We start from the raw sequence: 27,936 nt of genomic DNA, 5'->3' as shown, positions 1-27,936 counted from the left end.
CCAAACTAAACGATTCGTTACTCGGTTATCTCCCTTTGTAAGAGCTCTCTAATAATCTACCTGCAGATCACTGTCATGTGACGCATATTTGCTACCATTATCTTTTGAGGATCGGTGTCGTATCGTTGTTAAGCGAGATGGCACAGAATGTTTTTCGGTCTGCCATAAGCATTTTCTTTGAATATGACACACCTAAGATTGTACATATCAAAAGCAAGAAAGTTGGAGTGATAAACAGATTTCTACAGCTGGTCATCATCGGCTACATCATAGGGTAAGTCGAAAGCGAAAGTAGCACATGGGATGGGATTTACGAGTGTGATAAATGACGCATGTTTATTGACAAATTTATTAAGTTATATAACTTTTATGGTATTTATATCTAACGTTAAATAGTTTACTGACTATAATGTTATATGTACATGTCGATTCTCAGAATGAATGCCAATATTATCATACATTATGCAGCATACGTTTTGTACAATGTACTCTGCCTTCACTCCATTCTGCTGACGATAACTGTCAGAACTCTTATGGGGCATCCTCGATACTCCAGGTTTACTGTAACTTACATTATATCCACCCCTGGACTATGTATCTGTATCTCTAAGTACAAAAAATGGAGGACACAAAACAGAACAGGTAACAGGTATAATATTCATGACTCATTGATGTACATCAAAAGAGCCATATAGGTACACACTTGACAGTGGTTCAGGTTGACTGTATGGCTATGAAGTCGGGTTCCGCTCTCTCTGTTGTCTTCAAGGGAAATGATTGCAGGCCTGTGATTGGTTCAGATTTTTTCTCATGAGTTGCCTCCAGTTTTACTATGAGGTAGTCTGGCTGGGGTGGATATTACATTGGTGATTGTAACCCCTGGAGTATCAAGTATGTTATGGGGGATTGGGGTAAATGCCAGTTGATTTTGAAGTGGCAAGTCTAAAAAGCATATTGTTCAAGTTGCAATTTTTGGTGAGCAGGTGCATCATTCATCATTCTTAATATACATATTCCAAACACTGTACCATATCGACCGAGACAGTGACTAATTTCATGTCATTTAGTCAACTTATAAGATTAATAATCCTGCTGTTTATTATGTGAACTTAGACACTTTTATCATATGTTGCTAGTTTTTTATTTGCACAAACTGCCACTTTCTGAAAATAAAAGCTTGTTACACTACCAGGGTTCTCGCTAAGTTTTTTTAATAGATGCATGGTTGAAAATTAATAATAAGTGGTTGGGGGCAGGCCCCCATGGTGGCCAATATTTATTTCTGACAAAAATAGCCGGTTGTAAACAAGGAAATAGACGGCTGTTTTAGTCGGCAACAGGCTTTTAACGAGAACCCTGACTACACTACAGTGACACTAAAAATGTTACAATACAATAAATAAATATGATAAATATTGTTGAATTTGGTTACTTTTGATTTCACTTTCAAAGTGGCAAGCAAGATTCTAATTTGGCTAGTTGAAATTTTACTAACTTACCAAAAATGTAGAGTGGCTCAAAAATTAAATTTTATCCATGGGGATGCTATATAATCAGGGTTCTTTGCACTACGTTGGTAATGAGGCCTGTGACTTTGAATTTAGGAAAATGTGAGACAACCAAGATGTGGGAAAAAATAAAACATGAAATACAGAATATTGAATATGATTATTTGTCTTCAGTGTACAATCAACATGTACATGTATGTACTTTTCTGAAACAGATACACAAATGTTTAATGTCTTAAACCAACTAAGTTGTTCATAAAAAATAGGATATATATATATATATACATGTATATAGAGATAATTTTGAAGTTCCTGTAACATTAATTTTAGGAAATTTAAGGCTTGAAATGGAAAATTTATCTTATGTATACTCTGCTACTCAATTTATATCTGAAGTTGAATCATTAGAAAATATAGAATTTTTTAGTAACAAATTACAATCATGTGCTCTAGTGTAGAAATGTTAAACAAATAGTTGCTATTCGCCAGATTTTTGTTTAGGAGGGAAAATATTCAATATTTCATCATATTGCTGTAATATCTTTCCCGCTGCAGTGCTCCAGTTAAGATACACAGGTAAAATACTCTTTGAAAACCCTTCAAAATTGAATGAGTGAACAAATTACTCATACAATGCTTGTTATTACCCAATCCAATTAGTATGAGCACTTACATCTAGAAATAAAATCAGAAGAAAAATAGTAAAATCAGGTTAATTTCAATTATTTTTAAGAGGCTAGGTAATTTGTGTCCTTAATTCAGATAGATAATTGCACAATTGCTAGTTTATCATTGATTGCTTCAGTTTTGGGTTTGCAAAGAAGTCAAAGTTGTACCCCTCTCTTTCTTAAGTGTGAGTACAATTACCCATCCCTCAAAAAATTATCTGGAGCACTGCTGACGCAACAATATGTATGTGTACTACATTAATATGTAACAGAGCTTATGGATAGTTGTATGCACCAATCCTATGTACATGTAGAGATGTATTAATCTACACACTTATTAGAAGGTGAAGGACATCTGTCTGACTAATAGTCTGTGTAATATGCTGCTATCAAATACTTGATATTTCATGGTAGTATGTACATTTTAAGCCCACCATCATCAGATGGTGGGCTATTCAAATTGCTTTTGGTCCGTGGTCCGTCCTTCCTTCTGTCCTTCCGTCCGTCTGTCCGTTAACAATTCTTGTTATCGCTATTTCTCGGAAAGCACTGAAGGGATCATTCTCAAATTTCATATGTAGGTTCCCCTGGAGCCCTAGTTGTGCATATTGCATTTTTGGACTTATCGGTCAACAAGATGGCCTCAAGGCAGCCATCTTGGATTTTGATAGTTGTGCATATTGCATTTTGGGACCGATCTGTCAACAAGATGGCCACCAGGCAACCATCTTGGATTTTGATAGTTAAAGTTTGTTATCGCTATTTCTCAGAAAGTGCTTAAGGGATCGTTCTCAAATTCCATATGTAGGTTCCCTTAGGGCCCTAGTTGTGCATATTACATTTTGTAACTGATCGGTGAACAAGTTAGAGTTTGTTACTGCTATTTCTCAGAAAGTATTAAAGGGATCTGTCTAAAATTTCATATGTAGGTTCCCCTATGGCCCTAGTTGTGCATATTGCATTTTGTAAGTGATCGTTCAACAAGATGGCCAACCGGCTGCCATCTTGGATTTCAGCGTTGTTTCTCAAAAAGTACTGAAAGGATTTGTCTCAAATTTTATGTTTACAGTAGTATGTTTGAAAATGTTTGAAAAGCAGGGAAAAGATCCGTCTTTCCATTGTCAGACATAGATCTTTCTTTAGTGGGAGCTAAAATCCCTCTGGGATCTTTCTATGTATTAAGATACAATCTATAACTTACTAGTTACAGGTTTAAAGGTGTGAGGGGGTGCTTTTATATACTGGTAACTTGAACTTCTCCAGAAGAGGGGAGGAGCGTATATATAGGGAATAAGTGCTAGAAAATATGATAGTTGATATACATTCTAAACATGTTAAAATGTTCCAGGTTTGCCATCATTTTCAAGAAAGGATACCAAAAGTTTGACACCATTCAGAGTGCTGTAACAACTAAAGTGAAGGGTGTAGCGTTTTTAAACGGATCAGAAGTGCCTAACTTAGAGGATTCCTTGTGGGACGTGGCTGACTACGTCGTTCCTCCCCAGGTCTGTACAGGCTAATATGTATGTTTTTAGAGCTGTTATCGTAGAGAAAATGCGCATCGCGATATCGTCAAAATTTCGCGATATCGTCAAAATTTGACGATATCGTCACGATAATATCGCGATTTTTGCCGAGTAAAATATAAAAGGAATTTATGGAAATATAAGTCATGTTTGGGGGACCAATCATGAAAGTACAATAAAGAGTGAAATTTGTAAATAAATAAAGTGAAACATTCATCAAAACAAACATTTATTTGTTATACTTTTAATTAGATGTTTGTTTACAAGTCAATCAGATTCTGTCCGTGTCCGACAGTGCAATGTTTTTGTTTCCTTTCCAACTAACACATGATGGGTTACGGCTGACGACGATATCGTAGATATAAGTTTTTTTAACGATATCGTTGTCTCTTCTCTACAATCGTGATATATCACGATGCCGATATATGATAACAGCTCTATATGTTTTACATCACAAAAATCACGTCAAAATATGATGGTAATCATACTTTACCCACCTAGTTTTGGTATATTGAAAATCAAAACTAACAGATTTTGACATTTTCTTATACAAAATTCACATTTTGTTTTAAATACCGGGTATGATCTTTGTCTGATTAATACATGATATCACAATTATTTACTTACTTGCAAGTGCATATAACTCATTCACCCCTAAAGACACATTTAGACTCTTCTGAATCAAAGACTAGACCAGTCTGTTATGAATTTCAGGGGTGTATGAGTTATTATATAGTATGTAAAAACAAAATCATCATCCAGAAGAAAAAAATAACAATATGAAATGCGATAATTTAATCAGAATGATTCACATACCATGTGATACCCGATAACGTTTGTGCAGGACTATTGTTTCTATTTGTGATGGAATGACGTCAAAAGTTGATATCCTGTGCTAGCAGTGTTTCAGCAGGAAGATTACAAATAGTTTTGTTCGATCACCTCTAGAGATACTAGTCCTGCGCAAACGTTATCGGGTATCACATGATACAGGAATTAGTCCCATTATCAGTTTTGTTACTCTGTTATTTTAATTCACCAATTAAAGATGAAAATTCTTTTTCAGGAGAACAATGCCTTCTTTGTGATAACAAACCTGATTGTGACCCCAAATCAGACACAGGGTATTTGTCCAGAGGTATGTGTTCAACAAAATTAAATCTTCCATAAGTCTATAGTTTATGGAGTGCAGAATGAGTCATTTAACAGGGGTGCCAATCTATGTCATGATTTAGTTTTGGTATATTATAAATGGCCGCCATTCTGATGTAACTGAGTTTGTGTAAATTTTGGCTCTTGCCCCCTTGTGACAGGAGGGCAGGGCTCAATAGTGGTAAACAGAGATAAATCATTATGTCGTATTGCGTTGTCCTGTTGGTGTCAACTTTTCCATTAAATTATATTTTTCCATTCCTGTTACAATGTAAAATGTTACTTACTTACAACATACCTTTTTATCTTGCTCTATGCAGAATTTTCAAATTTTACATTATTCCTGTATTCCCAGAGTAGAATTTTCAGATTTTACATTATACCAGTGGAGAATTTTAGAAATTTCAAATTTTACATTATACCGTTGTAGAATTTTAGAATTTTCAAATTTTACATTATCCCTATATTGTAGAATTTTCAAATTTTACATTATCCCTAGCGCAATTTTTTTAAATTTGAATTATCTCTAGTGCAGAAATATTGAATATAACATTATCCCTAGTGCAGAAATTTTATTTAACATTATCCTTAGTGCAAAATATTTCAAATTTTACTTTATCCCTAATGCAGAAATTTTACAGCCTAAGCATTTATATTGTGTGCAAATTAAGATCATATTAAAATAACTTTTACCCTCAGGACAAAGGCGTACAAGGTGCTAGTTGTACAAGTGATGCTACGTGTGCTCCAATGATCGGGAAATCTCTCCCTAGTGGTAACGGTAAGTACCTTACTGTATTCAACCCAATAAGCGCCCTGCAGGGTGAAGAAGATAAGGGGGGCGCTTAATAAAAACAAATTTGGATTAGCCCTTCATAAAATTATTCTACAAAGTAAACCGTAAATCGGATTTCATATTTTCAGTTTGCATTTAATTCAAAGTATTAAATTGAAATTGAAGCCTGAAAAAGGGGGAGGGGAAGTTATATATAGATATATATATATAGATGGATGTGGGCACTTATTTGTTTTAATACCCTAGTATATTACTGAAAATGCATTTTCTCATATTAAGTAAAAATTGAGAAAATTTTGACTTTGCGAAAATCAGCAGCTGTGTGATGTTTTTGTCATTCTGCCAGATGTATCTTTGATTTATATTTTGAGTGATTTATTTTGTCAGGTGTACTGACGGGCACATGTAACACTACAACAAATACCTGTGACATAAGAGCATGGTGTCCTGTAGAAAATGGAGACTTGAAAGTGTAAGTTATTACACTGAGTGAAGGATTTATAGAATTATCCTGACAAAGTTAAAGCTTAAATTTATTGTTTATATAACAAATTTTTTTGTGTGTTTTAACAGATTGCATGCTAGAAAATTGATCAGAGTTACTGTAAAATACTTATTTTTATGCAATGAAATTTAAGCGCAAATGCAAAAAAGTAAATTATGATTAATTAGTGTGGATAAGAATTTATGCAATGTGTTGGTTCAATACAAGAAATACACTTTTATAAAATTTAGCACTGTACATGAATTAGCACTTCAAAGAAGCGTGGAAAGCGCTAAAATAAAACTACCACTAAAATAAGTATGTTAACACAGACATATATACATAGAGATTGGAAACTCCTTCTTTGTCTTTGTTGACAGGCAGCGGCACCTCCGGTTTATAGGCATTTTCCCTTGGCTAACTACTTTTAAGTGTATTCTTTTAAACATGATATTTTTGCATCAACACAAAGTTTAAACATTATATCATGGTTTGATGTGACCAGTTTTCCCGATTGATGTTATTTAATATGATTTTTGAAAGGATGAAAATCAGCAATTTTACCTGATTTTTCGAAAATCAGACATTCAAAACCGGAAGTGCATTTTGTTTTATTAATATACATGTTAAAATATTATTTTTTTATCCAAAATCGTACTCACGCCATCTGAAAATTACTGATCTTTTATGACATATCAAAGTTATTCTGTTGTATTTAACCAATTAAAAGTTTATCTAAAAAACCTAAGCACATACAGAGGTACATCTGCTGATCGTAAAAAGGGCGGAGTTGCCAATCTCTATGTATATATGTTTCTGGTTAACAGTATAACATAAAGGTGTATTACAATTATCAGTTTATTTTTACTTAATTTCAGACCTAATCCTCCAGTATTACTCCAGTCGAAAGATTTTACTGTTTTCATAAAGAACAACATAGAATTTCCTTATTACAAAATCAAGAGGTATGTATCAGCTTAAACTCTATAATTGATCATGTTTGTTAAATGCATACTGATACTATTGGGGGCCTCGGTAGCTGAGTGATTAAGTTGTCCAAACATGTTACCACTAGCCTCTGGGTCAGGAGTTCAAATCCCATGTGGGGCAGTTGCCAGGATAGACAGCTATAGATGGATTGGGTAAATTTTGCTGTCATTTGTTTGTTTTCAATTGGTTTATGCTTCAAAGTCCCATTATGTTTTGACATGTTAAGTGGAAATTGTACATGCTAAGTATAATTTTTCATAATGAATTTATCATCACTTGGTTTTGTTTACATATATTCACAATTTCTACGAAAATGCATATTTGAAAATGAACAAAAATGGAACAAGTTACTGTGGTTGTCTTAAAAGATCAGTACCGTATTTTCCGGATTTTAAGTTGCGACTTTTTTTCTCTGAAAATCGTGAGTGCGACCTATACACAAGTGCGACTTATCCGTGAACGAAAACCAAAATCTGATGTTTTTGCATTATTATGTCGTGATTCACATGTGAAAATTTAAGTTTTACTCGCCGGTTTTGTAAAGTTATACATCGAAAAAATCACTGTTAATGTGTCCAAAAGATATAATTACGTATCAGATATTCAATAGTAAAATTGTTTAATTCACAGAAAAATTACTAAGATTTATCACTAGGCAAAAATTTGGAGAAAAAAAAATCTATATCATGATTAAAAATATTACAAAAGCATAATGGGGCTTTATCTTATTTTCTCCAAAAAGATCTTGTTTTGTTTTTGTTGTTGATTTTTTTAATACAGTCTGTTTGGTTAATTTTATGATTCCTATACTAGGCAAAATCTTCCATTGCATGCCGGCGATCCGTTATACCTCCGAACCTGCACATATGAGTCAACATCCCGAGCCGACTGCCCGATATTTAAGCTTAGCACCATTGTAGAAGGGAGCGGAAATAATTATACTGACATGGCTGTCGAGGTATATCTGGGTCAGATCTCGTTATAATCAACATTTATAGAATCTTTCACCTGTTTCAGTGTGAGACAGAACAATGTCAACCTGATGTGTAAGATTTTTATGTTGTCAAACATGAATTGGTTGGAATTCCCTGTCTCACACCCAAAATATGAAAGATTCTATTGCGAAATGAAAACCAGAGTTATATTACAGGTTGACAGACTCCATGAAATGTGTTTATACTATCCGTATTAATTTGTGTACTTGCATCAAGTTTTAAAGATACATTTGGTCAATGTTTAATGGGCCATAACAAAGATTTAATTCAGTGCATACAATGTTTCTAAATTACGAAATATATTATCAACAGCAGCTTATTATCAAGGCGACTAAATTCATGTTTTCATGCAGAACGCCATTTTCACACTGTATTGATGAGTCTAATTCATGTACTACGCGATACCTGATACCGTTTTTGTGGGACTAGTATCTCTAGAGGTGATGGAACAAAACTATTTGTAATCTTCCCGCTGAAACAACGTTAGCACTGGAGATCATCTTTTGACATCATTCCATCACCAATAGAAAAAATAGTCCCACACATTGTCGAACATTATCAGGTATCACGTGATACATGAATAAATCTCATTTTCAATTAAAGAGTCAAACGATTCAATTTTATTGTTGCTAAGAACATTTTTCGCGGCGATTACTTTTCGCAAAAATAAGTTGGTTATCATCATAAAGAACGAATGATAACATCAAGTTTAAAATATATAATAAAAAAAAAATCCTCCATGTTGACAGAATTAATTTTTGTTTACCTTTACAATTTAGACTGTTATAGTTAACTGTAGTCACTCCTTTCACGATAGTATAAATACTTTTCATGTCTGTCAGTCAATATGGATGCCGCACCACTAGTGCTATTTGAAGTCCACTCCAGCCATCCAGCAACACCACAAAGCTTTAGTTCCTTCTCTAGTCGTTGGTTAGATTCAGGGCTAGTGAACAATTTTTATATTTCTGGTTTTAAATTTCAAAATAACTTTTGTTATGTCTTTGTGTCTAGTTCTTCATTAACTCATATGAAAACAAATTTTTTTTAATTATTCTAACACCATGAAATATGAAATGGAATATATTCACTGGTCCTATTAATATTTCATGTTTTACTTAATGCTGATCTTGGGGAATTTGATAATGTTAAGAAATGTCTACAGTCAGAACTTTTTTTGCACCAAGAACATATTTTTTTTTGTGATAAATAACTAAAAAAAAAAAATTTTAACTGAAAATATGTTTATATTATCTTTTCAAAAGAAAGACATGAAATATTTACGATATCTAACCAATGTATTAGGAGAACCTGCTTTTAATGAATCGTTCATTTTGTATGTAGGGGTCAAACGGGGGTGCGAAATGTCACCTTCGCCTTTTCGAATCCTCTGTATTCTGATCACACTATAAGAGCAGGCTGCCTTCTCTTGTTATATTGTAGACGGAACATTCTGGGGGTCCAAACCGACGACGAACTTAAGACCTGCAGATTTGACCCTTTTGATCCTGTCAAAAAATTCTGTCCAATTTTTATTCTTGGTGATGTTGTACGTTTTGCTGGAGAAGACTACAAAAACATGAGTGGATCGGTAAATTATTTACTAGTTCATTTTATGGGGGGGGGGGGGGGGGGGTGAATGCGAAAATGAAGTGAATCTGCTTCTTTTAAAATAGGATAAAGTTACTGTTCAGTCTACGTCTTAATTCACAGATGAATTTATTTTTGAGTCTGTGACTGAATTAAGATAATATAATGTTATAATTGAGTCTGTGTCTTAATTTGAAATGAAACTTGCATTAGTATCAATCTTGACTGTATAGATTTATCTTTGTAATTAGCTTGATAATTATTAAAGTATAAAATTAAATGTTTGCAAGGGTGCAGTATTCCTTTAGACTACTCACAATCAATTTACTTATAAACTTGGCATTCTGAGAGTTGGAAAAATATAAAAAAAAATTTAATGCCTAATGAACCCTGAAAGATGACTATTTTTAGCCAATGAGCCGATGAGCTTATGTCATGGCATGGCATCTGTTGTCTGCTGTCCATTCGTCCTTCGTTCATCCGTCAACATTTCCTTTAAATCGATACTAGCCCTATAGTTCTACTTGGATTGTAACCATATTTGGCTAGAAATATCATTGGGGAAGGGTTTCAAACAGAGTTTGGGACAGGAGGGGCGGGGCCCAATAGGGGAAATAGAGGTGAATCCTGTAAATTAGTTCTTCATGGGTTGTAATCAAAATTGGCCAGAAATATTTTTTTTATTATTATCACCTAGAAACATTCTTGGTGATAATTACCATGTGAGTGATTAGTACCCTTTAATTGGGCTGTTGTTTACTCAAGTTAATTAACGATAAAACATAATATTGTTTAGCCTGAAGGATACAACCTTATTGTTTACAGGGTGGTGTGATGCAGATAATCATCGACTGGGACTGCAATCTGGACAAGTCACTTGAAGATTGCGTACCTGAATATACATTCAGGAGGCTAGACAGCGCCGACTTCTCTTTATCTCAGGGGTTCAATTTCAGGTAATCAGGGGCTACCCAATGTCAGAGTGAGGCTAGACAGCACAGACCTCTCTATATCTAAGGGGTTCAATTTCAGGTAAATCAGGAGCTTCACATTATCAAAGTGAGGCTAGACAGCGACAACCTCTCTATATCTTAGCAGTTCAACTTCAGGTAACTAGGGGTTACACAATATCAGAGTGAGGCTAGGCAGCGCCAACCTTTCTATATCTAAAGGGTTAACTTCATTTGAGGCTAGACAACTTATCTATATCTAAGGTGTTTAGGTAACCAGGGGCTAATAAGCTATCAGATGAAATATATAGTTGTTTAAAAAATCTAACTATTTAGTTGTGAAAGTGTACATACATTGTATTAGGTAAATTGATGTTTTTTTCACATTGTAACCTACAGGTATGCCAAGTTTTACCGAGACCCTGATGGAAGAGAAGTAAGGACACTATATAAGGCGTTTGGTATTAAGTATATAGTAACAGTGATAGGGCAGGCGGGAAAGTTCAATGTTGTACCTCTCCTACTCAACATCGGCAGTGGTCTAGGACTTCTGGCGGTGGTAAGTATATTGTGACTGGCACATTTCTTCTGAATCAGTTCACTTAAAAGATAAAGAGTATATTTCTTAATTACCACAGCATTTTATCAATATTTTATCATTTAAAGATAAATTCAGTTTCAAACTGTTGTTTCTCACTAAGATTAGACAGTTGAGTCACAGGGATTTGACTCTATATAGATATACAGACACCACTACCAGTGTTACACATAATAGTGGTATTCACATATTACACATATTTTCAGAGTCAAAAGCCTGTGGTCAAGTGATTGGAAATTATCATTATACAGTAATTGGTTGTTTTTCTGGTGCTGATTATTATGGTGATTTTTGACAGAGTTTTGTCTTTATTGTAGGCCACCATTTTATGTGACCTTGTCGTACTGTATGTACTGAAGGCCAAGGATGTGTACAGAGAAAAGAAGTACCTCAATGTTGTCGGTGACGACGCCTATAAGGTAGGTATTCATGGGCACCAAGAATTATACGAGTGAAAAGGTCACAAAGAAATCATGGTACCGTATTTGACCCAATAAGCGCCCAGGGCGTTTAAAAAATTGAAAAAGTGTTATTAATACGAAATTATCACAAATCTATAAGTTTTTGGTCTTTATTTATGCCTGGGCAATTGAAATCAAGGCCTCAAAAATGGGGAAGGGCGCTTATAGGGACATGGGCGCTTATTGGGTCGAATACGGTAAATGAAATTCAATGAAGATAAAACAAATACAGTAAAACATGTTTATAACAAGGTTCCTATGTCTGTAATATGTTTATAACAAGCTATGTTTAAAATGAAGTGATTTTGTTGGTCCCTAGAGGTTTGTTTTAACCTTATTTTATGTAATAGTCTTTTTTTTTCAAAATGTAGACATATTATTATGAATGATAATATTTTTTTTAAATGTATCTTTACCAGTTGTACAACACCACAAGCACTCAGGTCTTTAAAAATTTCTAAAAATATTGATTGTATTACATAAACTCCTTCATATAACTAATATTACTTAACAACTTAAAGTTATATGTGCCGTATTATTCATACTCACGAATCAAGATGAGCTTTTGATATGTTATTTATTACCAAAAATTACCAACATTTTGAGAATTACAGTATTTTCAATGCTTACGTTTTGATTTTACGAGTACATTTAAGAGCTGAAAATGATTTTTGGCAGTACTGCCAAAAATCATTATATGTACATCCACAGTGAAGTGAAATGAGTACATACGGTCGGACCATAAAGCCAAATCGTGGTCTACAATTTCATTTAGCATTTTTATAATGTTATTAGTCATTGTAAAGTGATTTCTGCAGGTATGTTTCCATATAAACATACATAAGGCATAAAAACCAACAATTTTACAGTACTTAAATTCTGTGCTGCAACTAACGTTTGTCAGACATCTGGAACCATTTGAATGATTTTCACGGCTTAATTCATCAAACCTTACGGTTTTCAATAGATTAATGAAGAAAAAATAACATGTCAAAATTTTCGTCCAGTTACGGCACATATAACTTTAAGTATACAGTGCCTAGACATTCATTATCTGTACTCTGCAAAATATAATTATACATGTATACAGTAATGTCCTCTGTAGGAATACACATCAGATTTCTGGGAATGTTGTTCACTAAACAAATATCTCAAAGTATAGCGTTGTTATTGTCATAAAGGGTTTGGAGGGAGAACGCGTCACCAGTCTCTGTGACGCTATAAACGAAACTACAAAATACACCTACCAATCCAACTCGGCTGATCAAGTTACCCGCACACATAATAACTCTCCTTACGAATTGTGAAGGTCATGCAAGGTCAGTAGGTTTTCAGTCACCTTCGTTACAGATCCATACCTTACCTGTTCGGTTACCTGTTGACAGGTATCTGTGACATGCTTACAGACAGAAGTTTAACCTGTATTGTACGGTTGTGATTGCTCTCCCATTGGTGCCAAGCTATAGTTTTCATTTTGTCCGTCCTTCCTTTCTTCTTTTCATCTGTCTGCTTTAATTGCTCTTTCCACTGATGACAAGCTATAGTTTTCATTTTGTTTGTCCTTCCTTTCTTCTTTTCATCTCTCTGCTTTAATTGCTTTTTCCACTGATGCCAAGCTATAGTTTTCATTTTGTTCGTCCTTCCTTTCTTCTTTTCATCTGTCTGCTTTAATTGCTCTTTCCACTGATGCCAAGCTATAGTTTTCATTGTATTTGTCCTTCCTTCTGTCTTTTCACCCTTCTGCTCTCCCACTTGTACCAAACTTTATTTTTCGTTTTGTTCGTCCTGCCTTTCTTCATTTCATCTGTCTGCGTTAATTGGTCTACCATTGGTGCCAAACTATAGTTTTCATTTTGTTCATCTTTCCTTTCTTCATTTCATCTGTCTGCTTTAATTGCTCTCCCATTGGTGCCAAGCTATAGTTTTCATTTTGTTCATCTTTCCTTTCTTCATTTCATCTGTCTGCTTTAATTGCTCTCCCATTGGTGCCAAGCTATAGTTTTCATTTTGTTCATCCTTCTTTCTTTTGTCATTTCACTCTTTTGCTTGTCCTTGTTTTAAGTCATCTTTCACATCCCAAACTCACCTAAGTAAAACAGTGTACCATATCCCAAAAGTGGGTTTCCATGACCTACATTAAAGTAGAGCTTTACCTTACCAATCACTAGCATTTCATTTGTCGGTTAATGGGTCATGTAGGTCTGAAACAGTTAAACTTAGGGTAATCGGGTGGTGAAGTGGTGAAGCCGCTCACCTTTCACCTAGCCAGCCAGGGTTTAATCTCCGGCACAGACACGAAAAGGTTAGGGGGTCACCTGCTCGATTACGTGGAGTTTCTCCCGGCACTCTGGTTTCCTCCCACTCTAAGACCTTTTGTACACTTACATAGGGCCATCAAAAGTGATTTGCATAAGTTGTATTCAAATAACTTGCTTTGCAATGGATATAAAATCAATAAAATTTATTTTAATATAGATAAAACAATTCAATAGGGCATCAGGTTTTATATTAATGAATTTAATAAGGTTTATCTGTATTTGGAAAAGGGTTTTGCAACTTTTGCAATTTCAACGAAATCTTATTTTTAGGCAATGGAAAATGAATGATTCCAACAAGAAAAAGGACGATGGAAGGAAATATTCTCCGTGGGGCGGTATATCATCGTCATGTCAACCAGCTACCCATATCATCGTCATGTCAACCAGCTACCCATATGGATACAGATGTTGGTGGGATAACAAAGTCTGTCTGTGATAACATTTGACAACTAATTAAAATATCATGATTTATGTTTTTGTATTAATGGCCTGTTTTGCCACGTCACAAAGTTGATAAACTGTAAAATGTATGTGATATAACTGAACCATGTCACAAATATGTCACACATCCAGTATGTGAATTTTTTTTTTTTTTTTTTTTTTTAGTATGCCACCGACTTTATTTACTTATGACCAAACCTCACATCGTTTACGCTTAAAAGTAGATATCATTATTAGTTGTCCAGTATGTAAAATGTTGATTTGTGTCATCAGACACTATGTTGAAGTGACACTTAATTAACACTAATTAATTAATGCAGGAAAACACTTTGTTAACCGCATATTAACCTCAATCTTAAGCTCAGTCTTTTTCTTGTGGCTACCAGTAATATTGAAGATTCTGTAGTCTCATGTCATGCAGATTTATTGAAAGAGTTTTGAACTCATTTACCCCTGAAAATTAACAATGAACTCTTCCAGTCTTTGAATTAGAATGGTTCAAATGAGTTTCCAGGGGGAATAAGTTAATAGATTAAAAGATTTTATCTATATATCACACATTCCCACACACTCTCACACATGTGAGTAGCAATAGCTTCCTATTTAATTCACCCCTGAAGACATCTTTAGTCCCTTCTGAATCAAAGACTAGACTAGTCCATCCTTAAAATTCAGGGGTAAGTGAGTTGATGGTCAGTCAGAAGACAAATTTTGACGAATGTTTTTGTTTATCAGTTATGGACTGTCTCATGTTACTGATGTATTCTATACCTACAGAATATTAATGGTTTAGAAGATGCATTTAGGAAGTACAACTTTACTTATGATAAAAGATTCAGTTGATGATGGTATGTAAAATGTTATTACAAAGTTCACTTTAATTTTATACATGTATGTAAATATTTTGTATACTGTATAAATTTGTTTCCATGACCAAATTTACACTTTCTTTTCTTGTAGACTACAATCAAATGTGATTTGTAGATTTAAATTCTGTCTTTTCATATTAAAGATGTAGGGATCAAGACTTATAATCAAAATTTTGCAGATTATCATCAAATTAAAGTAGAATCCTAATTTTGCTCTTTATAGTGGTATTTATGTTTGTTTTTACGATGCATTGTGTACAATATTTGTTTTCCATGCTGTAGCCTTAAACAAGGTAAAAGTGAAGCGGGACTACACACATACTGGTTAATTTTGCAGGGAAGATATTTTCACAATTTCGCAGGACAATGGGACTAATTCACGTACCATGTGATACCCGATAACGTTTGTGCGGGATAGTATCCCCAATGGTGATGGAAAGTTACTTTTTGTAATCTTCTCGCTGAAATGACATTAGCGTGGGATATCATCTCTTGACATCATTTCATCATATAGAAACAATAGTACTGCAAAAACATTATCAGGTATAAATCATGTGATACATGTATTAGTCCCATGGCTTTAATTTCGAAAAATTTGATCAGCAAAATATTAAGATATAGTTGAATCATATTTATTTTTATAGCCCATGAAAGTCTAAAACAGCTAATATTCATGTTTTCAGATCAAATCATGAAAACTTTTATCCACAAAAATAACCAAATGTTTGGTCTTCACAACCCATTTTACCTTCTATATCAGATATATCAATACTGTGATTCAAGACAGCAAAGTGTTTGAGCATGATTTGCCCGTCCTTACATGACCCTGGCTGTTAATAGGACGTTAAACAAATAAAACCAAAACCCCACCTTCTGACATCATAGAGTCCCACCATTGTACAATGTCACAATCTCTGCAAGATATTAACAAACACAACTAATGTACGTATGTAGTAATATTTTTCTATTTCAAAACCCTGGCTATATGTCAAGTCCCTGTGCTTAGAGTGTGTTTATTGAAAATGAATACACAAATAATTCAATCACCCCTTAAAATGTATTATTCCGTCTTTGCATATTACAGAGTTAGCTCCCTTGCGGGTAGATATCAATTATAATGTCTGAAAAGACATGACGTCACAATCAATACCTACCTGCAAGGGCAGATAACTCTGTAATACGCAAATACAGCATACAATTATAGCATTTTGATGAGGTCATCTGATATTGAGTCTGTATCAAGCTGGAATAAAGGGCTAGCTGCAGTTTAAGGTCACAGGGGTCAAATGATTGTATATGGAAATCTTCAAACAACTCAGTAAGTTAAAGATCTGAAGTATTCAGAAATTCTGTCTAAGTATTCAGAAATTCGGTCTGTAGCTTGGATGACCTTGACCTACATAAATTATATCAGAAACTGACAAGTTCATTCATTTTGTAAAGTTCTTTGGTATACAATGTCATATTTTTTTTGTCAAAGAAAAATAAGCATTTTTAGCCCATTTGATGTTTTGTATTGTATCAATTTTGTTCTATTAAGATGTATGTACATCTAAAGTTACATGTTGTTATAAATTGATAATCAGATGACTGTTAAGGCCAATTTGTTCTTACTTAATATGTATTTTTGATTGTAATTATGTGTATAAAAATTATCAATAAAAAGACATATAAGAGTGCTAGTATGACATATCATTGACTTTGTTCAAATGAATGACCTTGATCCTGTGACCTTGACCCAATCAAAGTAAACAGGATCAGCCATGTATAAACATTCCATGAGTGTCAAGCATCAAAGTTTATTTATCTTTATAATTATTACAAGTCCATGTCAGGTACCTTTGACAGATCATACTTTAATTCATTCATAATTTTCCGTTATCTTTGTGCCATGAAACTTGGTTTCTATGAAGTGATTTATAAAATCAAAATGTTGTTGACAAATGTACATAATTTATATTTCTTACATTATCTGCCTGATATTCAGTGACTTGGCCCATGTAATATTTTTGCACATGTCACTATAATGTAATGTGATATATAATTTAGCCAGTATAATTAGTGCTGGAGATTACAGAGGGATTAGAAATTTGGAGCCTAAGGCTTTTCACCCATGGCAAGCAAAAATCGAATCTTTGAAACAAAGCCATATTGGATATCAGGCGGATTATGTGATCAATATATTATACACTGGTAAGATGTAGATATTTTCTATGAAGTGATTTATAAAATCAAAATGTTGTTGACAAATGTACATAATTTATATTTCTTACATTATCTGCCAGATATTCAGTGACTTGGCCCATGTAATATTTTTGCACATGTCGCTATAATGTAATGTGATATATAATTTAGCCAGTATAATTAGTGCTGGAGATTACAGAGGGATTAGAAATTTGGAGTCCAAGGCTTTTCACCCATGGCAAGCAAATATCGAATCTTTGAAACAAAGCCATATTGGATATCAGGCGGATTATGTGATAAATATATTATACACTGGTGAGATGTAAATATTTTTCTATTGGACCATAAAGTTTGGAGTGTTAACTTTTTATATACATGTATCATGGTTGTTAATTTAATTAATTGTATACATGATGTTTGATACATGCCTGGATACAATGTAAAATCATGTATGTAATTATACATTTCATGTTTTATAAAATAAAGTTGTTAGAAACTGTATCAATTTGTCATTGTTTTCCTGTAAAAATCTCTCTTGCTATATCCGAACATCTGAAGGTACCTAGATCAGGACAAAAGACATTAAGAAAATCAGCGTCAGTCACCTTTGAATTTTTGGTGCAACATCTATCAGAACTTCAGACACTTGACGCATCACTTCATATGTATTATGACACAAGATCCTTAAGTTTTTGCAATTGTTTGACACTAAAATCACCTCAAAGATCTATGAATTTCAACGTGATTATATACACCCACACAGGCAAATTGTAAAATTTCAAAACTGTTAAAATTTGATTCTCTCTTTCGTTTAATTTAAATTATATTTTGACACCCGAAAACAACTGGCTTTATGTTATTATAGAGTTATATAAATGCCAAGAAGCATTTTGATAAATGCACATTGTTTACAGAGAAATGTGCTTAATAGGGTAGACCAAGGATTTATAAGTTAGAAGGATTCGTGACTGTCTCTTTACATCACTGAACACCACGCGAGACGCCTATGAACCGGGAATAAAAACCGTTTTTCTCAACAAATACATGTACTTGTCTTATCGAGTCAAACGAAACACCAATGTAGAGTTTATTGAATTTTACAACGTTTATTACTTGATTTAAGGGCGGAAGATTTAGAGGATATGTTTTAATTTTCGTTAAAAAAAATACGACAGTCCATGAAATGACTGCCCGCTTCAGAAAGTAAGACGGTAACCCTCGCACCCGCAAGCTACATCAAAGGCTGCGCCGGCGGATATCAAAGGAAAATCAGTCGTCGACCAACGTCACGGTCAGTGTACAAACACAAAAGCTCCTGCCTTGTACTTCCCCAAAACCCAGTGTGACTTATCCTTCTCATATACGTCCTTGGGTAGACTTAAATCAGATGATATATCAAGACATGATTGTAGGTTTTAACTAATAAAAAAACCAAAAAAAAACCAAACTCGATCATTTGATATATGAAGCATTTTATTTGTAAAATACTCCTGCTATCTGCATTCATTACTATCTCTCTTTGAAAATCTACAGCAAATCGTTCCACTAACTGATAAGCCAGTCAAGGTACAAAGATAAAAAATATATATCACATGAGAGTTGTGTCTATATAAGACAAACACTATACATACAGGTGTAGGTCCCAACAAAGGTGGGGGAAATCAAATCAACAAGTTTATTGACAAAATGTGCATTTCAAGCCAACTACATGTATATTAAAATTTTGCAATTAAAAAAAAACTTAATTATATCTTTTCCATTTTCAGAACAACTTTAAAGCAACATATTTTCTTATAGATTTGTTAATATAATACACCGTAGATACGAGTTTAAAGATTTTTGTTTCTCTGTGAACAGATACTTAATGAGGCTTGCCCCTACTTTCATTCATGTTGGCTTTTCACTTGCCTTGCAGTACAGTGTATATAGACCTGCATGCTAAATAACAAAATGCACTAACACAGTTCCATTAAATTATGTACCTATAAACCAACTTTCTTTTGCGACTTCTTTTTCACCACCTCCATATCAAAGCATTTTTGCGGAGATTGATTTTTGCAAATTTAAAATTGAATAGAAATATCTTTCCATTTAATTGTGCAAGAAGTGTGGAAGATATTTGTTTTGCAGAGATAAACTTTCACGAATTTAACATAATCGCGAAATTCGTGAAAATAATACAGTAGTTTTTTCAATATCACCAAGTTTTTGAATCTCAATAATTAACCATGTCTTAATTGACCTCCATAATCTGTAAATATTCAGATTAGATTTGTAGAACATAACATTGACACCTTAAATTGGCAAAATGTCATAAAATGATTTGTGATAATTAGACATATTTAAAACTGTTACAATTAACATTAAAATCAACAATTATTGTTTTAATAACTAAGACGTCTATTTTCAGTCTGGTAAGTATTTAAATATGAGTGAATTTGCTGTATGCAGTTTCTAACTATAAATATTATTATATACATAACAAATTTCTAACAATATAAACGGCTAGGTACAAGGGCTCTATTAATGAATACATGTTAAATAATGTTATATGGTACACAGGGTTCTGTTACATTAAGTGATAGCTATAAATTATTATAATAACAACAAAGATTTTGTATATTTCAAATCACTTATAAGACCAATGCTTTCGTTCAAAATTTGTTCAGTGACACATGTGTCTGTCAATTAAGTAATTTAAACGTAGATATTTATTTATTCTATTTGATACAAACAGGTATAGTTACATTTTTTATATCATAAGTTTTGTATTTCCCAAAAAATATAGTCCAGTCAAACTAGGATTGAACTGAGGCAAAATTACAAAGAGAATCTATTTCTTTTGTATTTGAAAGTATAAGCATATTTTCTGAACCAAAAATATGCATGATTTTTTTTTATTTCCCATTCAATGGTATAGATTTTGATTGACTTTTTTCTGTTATTGTATAAGTATCAAAAATTCAAATAGTAAGGAAATTAAGTATGTTGTAATTTTGTCATATTTCGGTTATTTTGACTGTATCTTTAATCTTTAATTAACTAATTAATTAATCAATTAAGTTAATACTCAAAAAATAAGACGAGTATCAATGATCCTGATTTTTTCCCCAATGTTATTCATTCTCTATGTGCCACTGAATACACACTGTACTTTACAAATTATCTAAATTATAATAACAATGTGAAGTCTAATATAATTTACAAACCTAGTCCTAAACTGGCTTTCTTATGTGAATACACGATGTGGACAATATAATTCTTCATCGCTGCTAATCGATACATACAGGCAAGGATCACATTGGACACCGATAATGGACGGATAGATCAAATTTATCAAATCTCGACATAAAGCTCCTGTGTAGTAATTAAACTACAATCTTCTAGAATCAAGATCTCCTTATGTCAAAGAAAATCATTTTCCAGAATAGGAGCACAAAATCAAGATTTTGATAAAATTAGTATGAAATATTAAAATTGATGACTTTAACAAGTGGGAGGAGTGAAATACATTTTAGCACTTAAAACTTTTGTCTCGTCATTAGGTATTTATTATAGACATACAAAATGAGAATCAGATAAGAACATTAGTAATTAGACTTATGGAGATTTTCATACAAAATATCAATGGATAATGCATAATTAAGATTCTACAAAATTTTAACTCATCTGTAATTTTAATTCACATTAATAATTTGTAAATATATTATTATAAATCCAGTGTATTAAACCTATATACTTGTGATTTTCATCCAAAAGTCAAATTAATCTTTGTTTTCATCAATAAGAAACATATTCACATCTAATTTGCAAATGTTTCACTTTAACAAATTGGAAAGATATCATTATCACCATCGTGGGAGACCCACAGATGATTGCACTACACTACGCTACACTTATCACGAGTGAAGCGTAGTGAGTGCGATCACCTATGGGAGCTCAGTGGGACGATGAATTTTCATCTCAAATAAAGCAAATTTGTAATCAAAATAAAGAATATCGTAATTATGTACATAATCACAAGTAAAAAATACATCCAAAAGCTCCATACAAGTAAGGCCGCTGTATGTTATGGAAGAGTTTTAAAGACAAGTATATTGACGTCGAGTGAAATATCAAGTGAAATGGTCGTCAACTTTGAGTGTGGTGCTGGACATGATGTTATGAACAGTGAAATGTGCTAGTTTAATTACAAGGCTTTAATTAACAAAGTTTTCTGTACATAAACATCAAACCATCCTCGATACTCCAGGGGTGCCGTTACTATCACTGACGTTATATCCACCCTGGACTATCTCATAGTGAAACTGGAGGCAACAGAAGACACATGTAAATTAATCATCATCATCAATGGAATCGATTAACGGTACACTGTGGTTGACTATGTTGCTTTGAAGTTGGGCGTCACTCTGTTTGTAATCTTCAAAGAAAATCTCTGCATGCCTAAAGTTTTACTATGAGATAGTCAGGGGTGGAGATAACATCAGTGATAGCAACCACTGGAGTAATGAGGATGGCATCAAGTATGCAAACTTGTGTTCAGTGTATAACAGGTTACAAGAAATTAGCTTTTGATTGAGACGTCATTTTTTCGTGAATGTAACGTCATACTTTTCAGAGAAATCAATGATGTCACAATCGATACCTACCCGCAAGGGAGGTAACCCTGTAATAACCATACACTGTATAAAATTGTTGGATGGTTTGCAAGCATTAAATTGGACCTTTTAGACCTAGGTTTCACTTCAAAATTTAGAATAAATGTTCCTAAATTATTATTTTGTTGAAAAATTATTTTAAATGTAAAATGATATCACTCTTTGCATTGTGTGAGAAAAGGTATAGTTTATAGGTAAAAGTGACGTTACTCTCTCAAACTATTTACCAATGCTTGCCAAGTTACCCAAGGGCAGGTAACCCTGAATCACAAAAAGATGTTATTAAAAGTATTAGTCTATATATATAGAATTGGTTTAATTGTGCAAATACCCTATAACTTGTGATCAATGAATTAATTATCAAAATTTGACATTATACATAGTACAATGTATACTCTCTGTTATTATACATAACACACAGACAAGTCAAAAATATTTAAAACACGAAAAATGAAACAGTAAAATAGAATATGAGTGTAAAATGGCACCACACAAAAAGTAGAAAATTGGGAAAATGTATCAAACCTTAAGCTAATTATGAAAAGTGCTATTAAATACCCCTGAAGATGCAAATTTATCACAGATATTTTATATTAAATATGTGTGCACAGGATTTAAAATAATAAGTTGTAAAAGAAAGTGTCACATTTTGATACAATTTACTTTTGTTTAAAGATGCTCCACCGCCGACAAGCATAAATGATACTCATTATTTGAGCAATAATTGGTGTTTAATCGTGTATGTCTAATTAACCTATTTTGCTTTGTACAATGTGCAATCAGTACTTCATTCCATATAGGACATAGTGCCATGGAATTTTTTTAGGATGCAATTAATTATTTTTCATATATTCATCTTGGAGTCAAATTAGACACTCAAACTTTTTTTATGGTGGTAATGGTGTAAAGTAAGTACCTTTTGTAACTGGAGAAAAATACTTCGTCTCTTACTGTTTTTGAAAGAGAAAAAATGTTGTTTGTCAGCGGTGGAGTGTCTTTAAGAAACTAGCATAATCTTTATGAAACAGTAACAGAGTAATTTGAATTAACAGAATATGTTATAATTAGATTTTTTTATCCAGGAATATCCATTCAAAATTTATCAATTTAATGATTTAATAAAAAAAAAAAACCAATACTTTTTGTCTATGGCACAAAAATGAAGCATCAGTTGAATTAATGGTGTAACTATAAATTTACAAAAAAAAAAAATAGAAATGAAATCCAAATACATGTCTATTCAAATGCATTTGCATATTATTTTTATTTTTTTACTAAATACTGTTGAATATTACAGCTACTGGAACCAAAACTAGAATTTTGTCGTCCAAGAAATCTAACTCATGATTCTATATCTAGCTTTTGTGTTATAAATCAAGGAAAGTAAAATTTTGCTAGTCTGAAAATTAACAGTCATTCACCCCTGAAGACACCTTTAGACTCTTCTTAATCAAAGACTAGACCAGTCCATTTTGAAATTTCAGGGGTGAAGGAGTTGTTAAATGAAGTTTTGAACTTAGGCATATAATTAGACATTGATAGATGATATTGTGGTTGATTGTGATTTGAGTAAAGCAGGGAGAGGCCTTTGTTTAGTGTAACAACACTAGAAAATAACGCATAAAGTTTGACATAATCATCAATTATGGAATGTTAAAAGTGGAACAACAAACACTTAAAAGATCAATATCATGGCAAAACAATGATAATAATTCATTATTTTCTAAAATGTTATTAAAACAGATAAAACGTTTGTTAAAAGGTATGAAAACAAACACAAGTGGACGGACACTTGGACGGGTATTAAAACTGTACAAAGTATTTCTACTTTTGGACTATGTAATATATAGATGTATATAACATATAATTTAATAAATAACAAAACATATACATGTACTATCTGTTAATAGTAACAAAAGATAGCTATCATACCTTTAGAAAGGCAGGCTGGACGGATAATTTCATCAACTATACTAAATAAATAATTTGTGATAATTTCAGGAATGTGCTGCAATATAGCATAAGTGTGAGGATTTGGATTCAGTAACAGTGCAATATTATTAACATATATTTTTAACAACGGAAATTTGTTTTCGTAATCATAGTTATCTCCCCTTAACTAAAGAGGTGCAAAAATAATATATCATCGCATCAGAACGATCAGTACTAAAATTAACCAATCGAAGGCGATAATTTCTTTTGTGCGGATTTAAATTCTTAATCAAAAGGAGCAAAAAATAACATTTATGACAATTTTAACGTCAATTAATCAGACGAAAGTGATCAGGTAAAGCTAGATTTTATGACCGTTTATCACTTTATAAACTTCCATTAATCAAGTAAATAATGACTGTTTATTATTTTGTATACCAATTATACTTTTGCCGAGTACAAAGGATGTGAATAACATTAAATTATATTGGATCAGCTTCAATCTTAGAATTTAACAAGTTTTATCATAAATTATAAAGATAAAACTAAATTTACTGACCAAATAGAAATTATCTCAATATGGTTATAACACGATATTTAGTTTTTCTGATCACTGCAGCTCAAGACCACATTATTAGTCCAAATATCGAATCTCCAAAGAAAAAATATCTTGGACATTCAATATTTCAGATCAATAATTCATTTAAATCACCATTCTTATCAATATTAATATATTATTGCTGTGAATTTTAATGAAAAGATGATTAAATCTATGAGAATAAAAATCGCCCGATTTTGTATGATAGAGAGTGAGAGACAATGTGAGGATGAGTACCACAACCCGTGACCAATCAGATCGAGTAAGAAAACGGAGAAGATTGTTAATCAGATATATTCAATTCTTGGCACAAAAGGTGAAATAAGTAGATTTTTGAGTATTAGTAAAACTCACAACGACCAGCGAATCATATACAAAAAGTATAAACTATAAGTTAACTGGAGATCTGAGAATATCACAGCACTTCCTGTACACACTCCAATGAAACAGACAATATAGGACTGTTTATTATGTAATTACGTACGTATTCAACCCGATAAGCACCTTCATCCCTATAAACGCCCCTCTCCTTTTTTTTTTAGGCTTCAATTTCACATACTTCGATTGAAACGACTGAAAATATGAAATTTGTGTTGGGTTTCCTTACCGATTTCTTTTGAAAGTTGATTTATGGCTTACATTGTAGAATAATTTTATGAATGGCTAGTCCAAATTGGTTTCTTTAAGCATCTCCGTATTTACTTCAATTTTTAGGTGTCCTGGGCACTTGCTGGGTTGAATACGGTATGTACCTTATTTGAGACAGAATGGACACATTATTACTAGGGAGATTTGTATAATTACACTGAGAGACTTAACAGAATTGAGAAATTCATCTGAACAAGAGATGCTCAACTGCTCATCCACCAATGAATTATCTATACCAGTCAGAAAGAAGATTCATATCTCTGCTTTTTTCTTCTTTGCCTCTTTAAATTATCTGATATATCAAGGATATAAAGGTTTGTACAGCGGCGAGACTTTTCAATATGGCTACTATTAGTCCAGTTCAGGTTGAATTACCTGGATAAGGTAGATATGAACCAAGCAGACCTTACAAGTCAATCTGAGAAGATTCGTAGCTGTTGTTCTTTCTAGGAAATAATAAAAACAAACTTTGGTGTAGCCACTGATCACTCTTAATGTTGAGACTTATTGTAGAGAAGATATCTATACAGTTTTGAAGATTTAGATATAAGCAGAGGACAGAATGCCCTCTCTGTATGTGTGGTTATGTTGAAATGTTGGATCAGCCCGTGTAGGAGGGCGTGGTTACGACGAACTACTGGATCGGTCCATGTGGGGGCGTGGTTATGATGAACTACTGGATCGGCCTGTGTGGGGGCGGGATCGGCGATGAGGAGATGGACTCTTATGGTGACGACCGGAGGCAGAGCTATCCCGACTCCGCCCACTCATTGGAAGTGGTGGTTTAGCACTGGTAGGAATCATTCTGGAGCTACGACTGTCCTGTAACACAAAAACAGGCTGTAAGTTTATGTACAATCTCTCTTATTCTCCATTAGTTAACTTATTACTGATATGTAACATTCTCTAAAGAATTCTCAGTTTCTGAAACGTTAATACTTTCTTGAAGTGCACTTTTACATATGTGTAGAATTGATGATGTAATGAGAGAATAACTAGCACTGTAGTTTGAGCCATCTTGTGAACTAACCGTTTTACTGTGGTTAGTCATCTAGTGAACTGACCGTTAGTTATACCATTAGTTCCTTCCAGTAAGCTGATTTTTTAATCAGATAGTAGTTGACATGTTTCGACTCTCGTGACCGTTATACTGTGGTAAGTCATCTAGTGAACTAACCATTATACTGTGGTAAGTCATCTAGTGAACTGACTGTTATATATCTAGTGAACTGACTGTTATATACTGTGGTAAGTCATCTAGTGAACTGACCGTTATATACTGTGGTAAGTCATCTAGTGAACTAACCATTATACTGTGGTAAGTCATCTAGTGAACTGACTGTTATATACTGTGGTAAGTCATCTAGTGAACTGACCGTTATATACTGTGATAAGTCATCTAGTGAACTGACCATTATACTGTGGTAAGACATCTAGTGAACTGACCATTATACTGTGGTAAGTCATCTAGAGAACTGACCCTCATAATGTGATAAGACATCTAGTGAACTGACCATTATACTGTGGTAAGACATCTAGTGAACTGACTGTTATACTGTGGTAAGTCATCTAGTGAACTGACCATTATACTGTGGTAAGTCATCTAGTGAACTGATCGTTATATACTGTGGTAAGTCATCTAGTGAACTGACCGTCATACTGTGGTAAGTAATCTAGAATACTGACCGTTACATACTGTGGTCAGTCATCTAGTGAACTGACCGTTAGTTATATTGTGATAAGTCATCTAGAGCACTGACTGTTATACTGTGGTAAGTAATCTAGAATACTGACCGTTATATACTGTGGTAAGACATCTAGTGAACTGACCGTCATACTGTGATAAGTCATCTAGTGAACTGACTGTTATACTGTGGTAAGTCATCTAGTGAACTGACCGTTATACTGTGGTAAGTAATCTAGAATACTGACCGTTATATACTGTGGTCAGTCATCTAGTGAACTGACCGTTAGTTATATTGTGATAAGTCATCTAGAGCACTGACTGTTATACTGTGGTAAGTAATCTAGAATACTGACCGTTATATACTGTGGTAAGACATCTAGTGAACTGACCGTCATACTGTGATAAGTCATCTAGTGAACTGACCGTTATACTGTGATAAGACATCTAGAGCACTGACCGTTATACTGTGGTAAGTAATCTAGAATACTGACTGTTATATACTGTGGTAAGACATCTAGTGAACTGACCGTTATAGACTGTGATAAGTCATCTAGTGAACTGACCGTTATATACTGTGGTAAGACATCTAAGTGAACTGACCATTATACTGTGGTAAGACATCTAGTGAACTGACTGTTATACTGTGGTAAGTCATCTAGTGAACTGACTGTTATACTGTGGTAAGTGTCTAGTGAACTGACCGTTATATACTGTGGTAAGTCATCTAGTGAACTGACCGCATACTGTGATAAGTCATCTAGTGAACTGACCGTCATACTGTGATAAGTCATCTAGTGAACTGACCGTTATACTGTGGTAAGTCATCTAGTGAACTAACCATTATACTGTGGTAAGTAATCTAGAATACTGACCGTTTATACTG

The 27,936-nt window shown here is 33.4% G+C and overlaps 2 protein-coding genes across 4 annotated transcripts in view; one reads left to right on the top strand and one right to left on the bottom strand.

Annotated features, from left to right (window-relative positions):
* The first annotated feature begins 55 nt into the window (after positions 1-55).
* On the top strand, positions 56-14,405 carry LOC138331354 (P2X purinoceptor 4-like). Of its 2 annotated transcripts, none has more exons than XM_069278917.1 (11): positions 56-274; positions 3,525-3,681; positions 4,769-4,840; positions 5,554-5,635; positions 6,038-6,122; positions 7,013-7,099; positions 9,563-9,710; positions 10,535-10,665; positions 11,059-11,218; positions 11,575-11,676; positions 14,307-14,405. In XM_069278917.1, the coding sequence occupies exons 1-11, from the start codon at positions 138-140 to the stop codon at positions 14,322-14,324; spliced, it is 1,179 nt and encodes a 392-aa protein (XP_069135018.1). In that variant the 5' UTR covers positions 56-137; the 3' UTR covers positions 14,325-14,405. The 2 variants fall into 2 exon arrangements, with proteins under 2 accessions (XP_069135018.1, XP_069135019.1); XM_069278918.1 differs by lacking the exon at positions 9,563-9,710 and adding an exon at positions 7,938-8,082.
* Positions 14,406-18,985: 4,580 nt separating this feature from the next.
* LOC138331352 (espin-like) overlaps positions 18,986-27,936 on the bottom strand; it is a 32,259-nt gene continuing 23,308 nt past the window's right edge. The window contains exon 15 of one of the 2 annotated variants that reach the window (XM_069278915.1): positions 18,986-26,188. In XM_069278915.1, coding sequence (XP_069135016.1) covers positions 26,030-26,188 — 159 coding nt within the window. In that variant the 3' untranslated portion in view covers positions 18,986-26,029. The remainder of the gene's footprint in view (positions 26,189-27,936) is intronic. The other variant, XM_069278916.1, reaches the window with a different exon arrangement.

The sequence above is a fragment of the Argopecten irradians genome, chromosome 9, assembly GCF_041381155.1.
Source record: "Argopecten irradians isolate NY chromosome 9, Ai_NY, whole genome shotgun sequence".
Classification (NCBI taxonomy): domain Eukaryota; kingdom Metazoa; phylum Mollusca; class Bivalvia; order Pectinida; family Pectinidae; genus Argopecten; species Argopecten irradians.
Note: the sequence above shows the minus strand (reverse complement) of the source record. Positions and strands in the feature narration are given on the sequence as shown.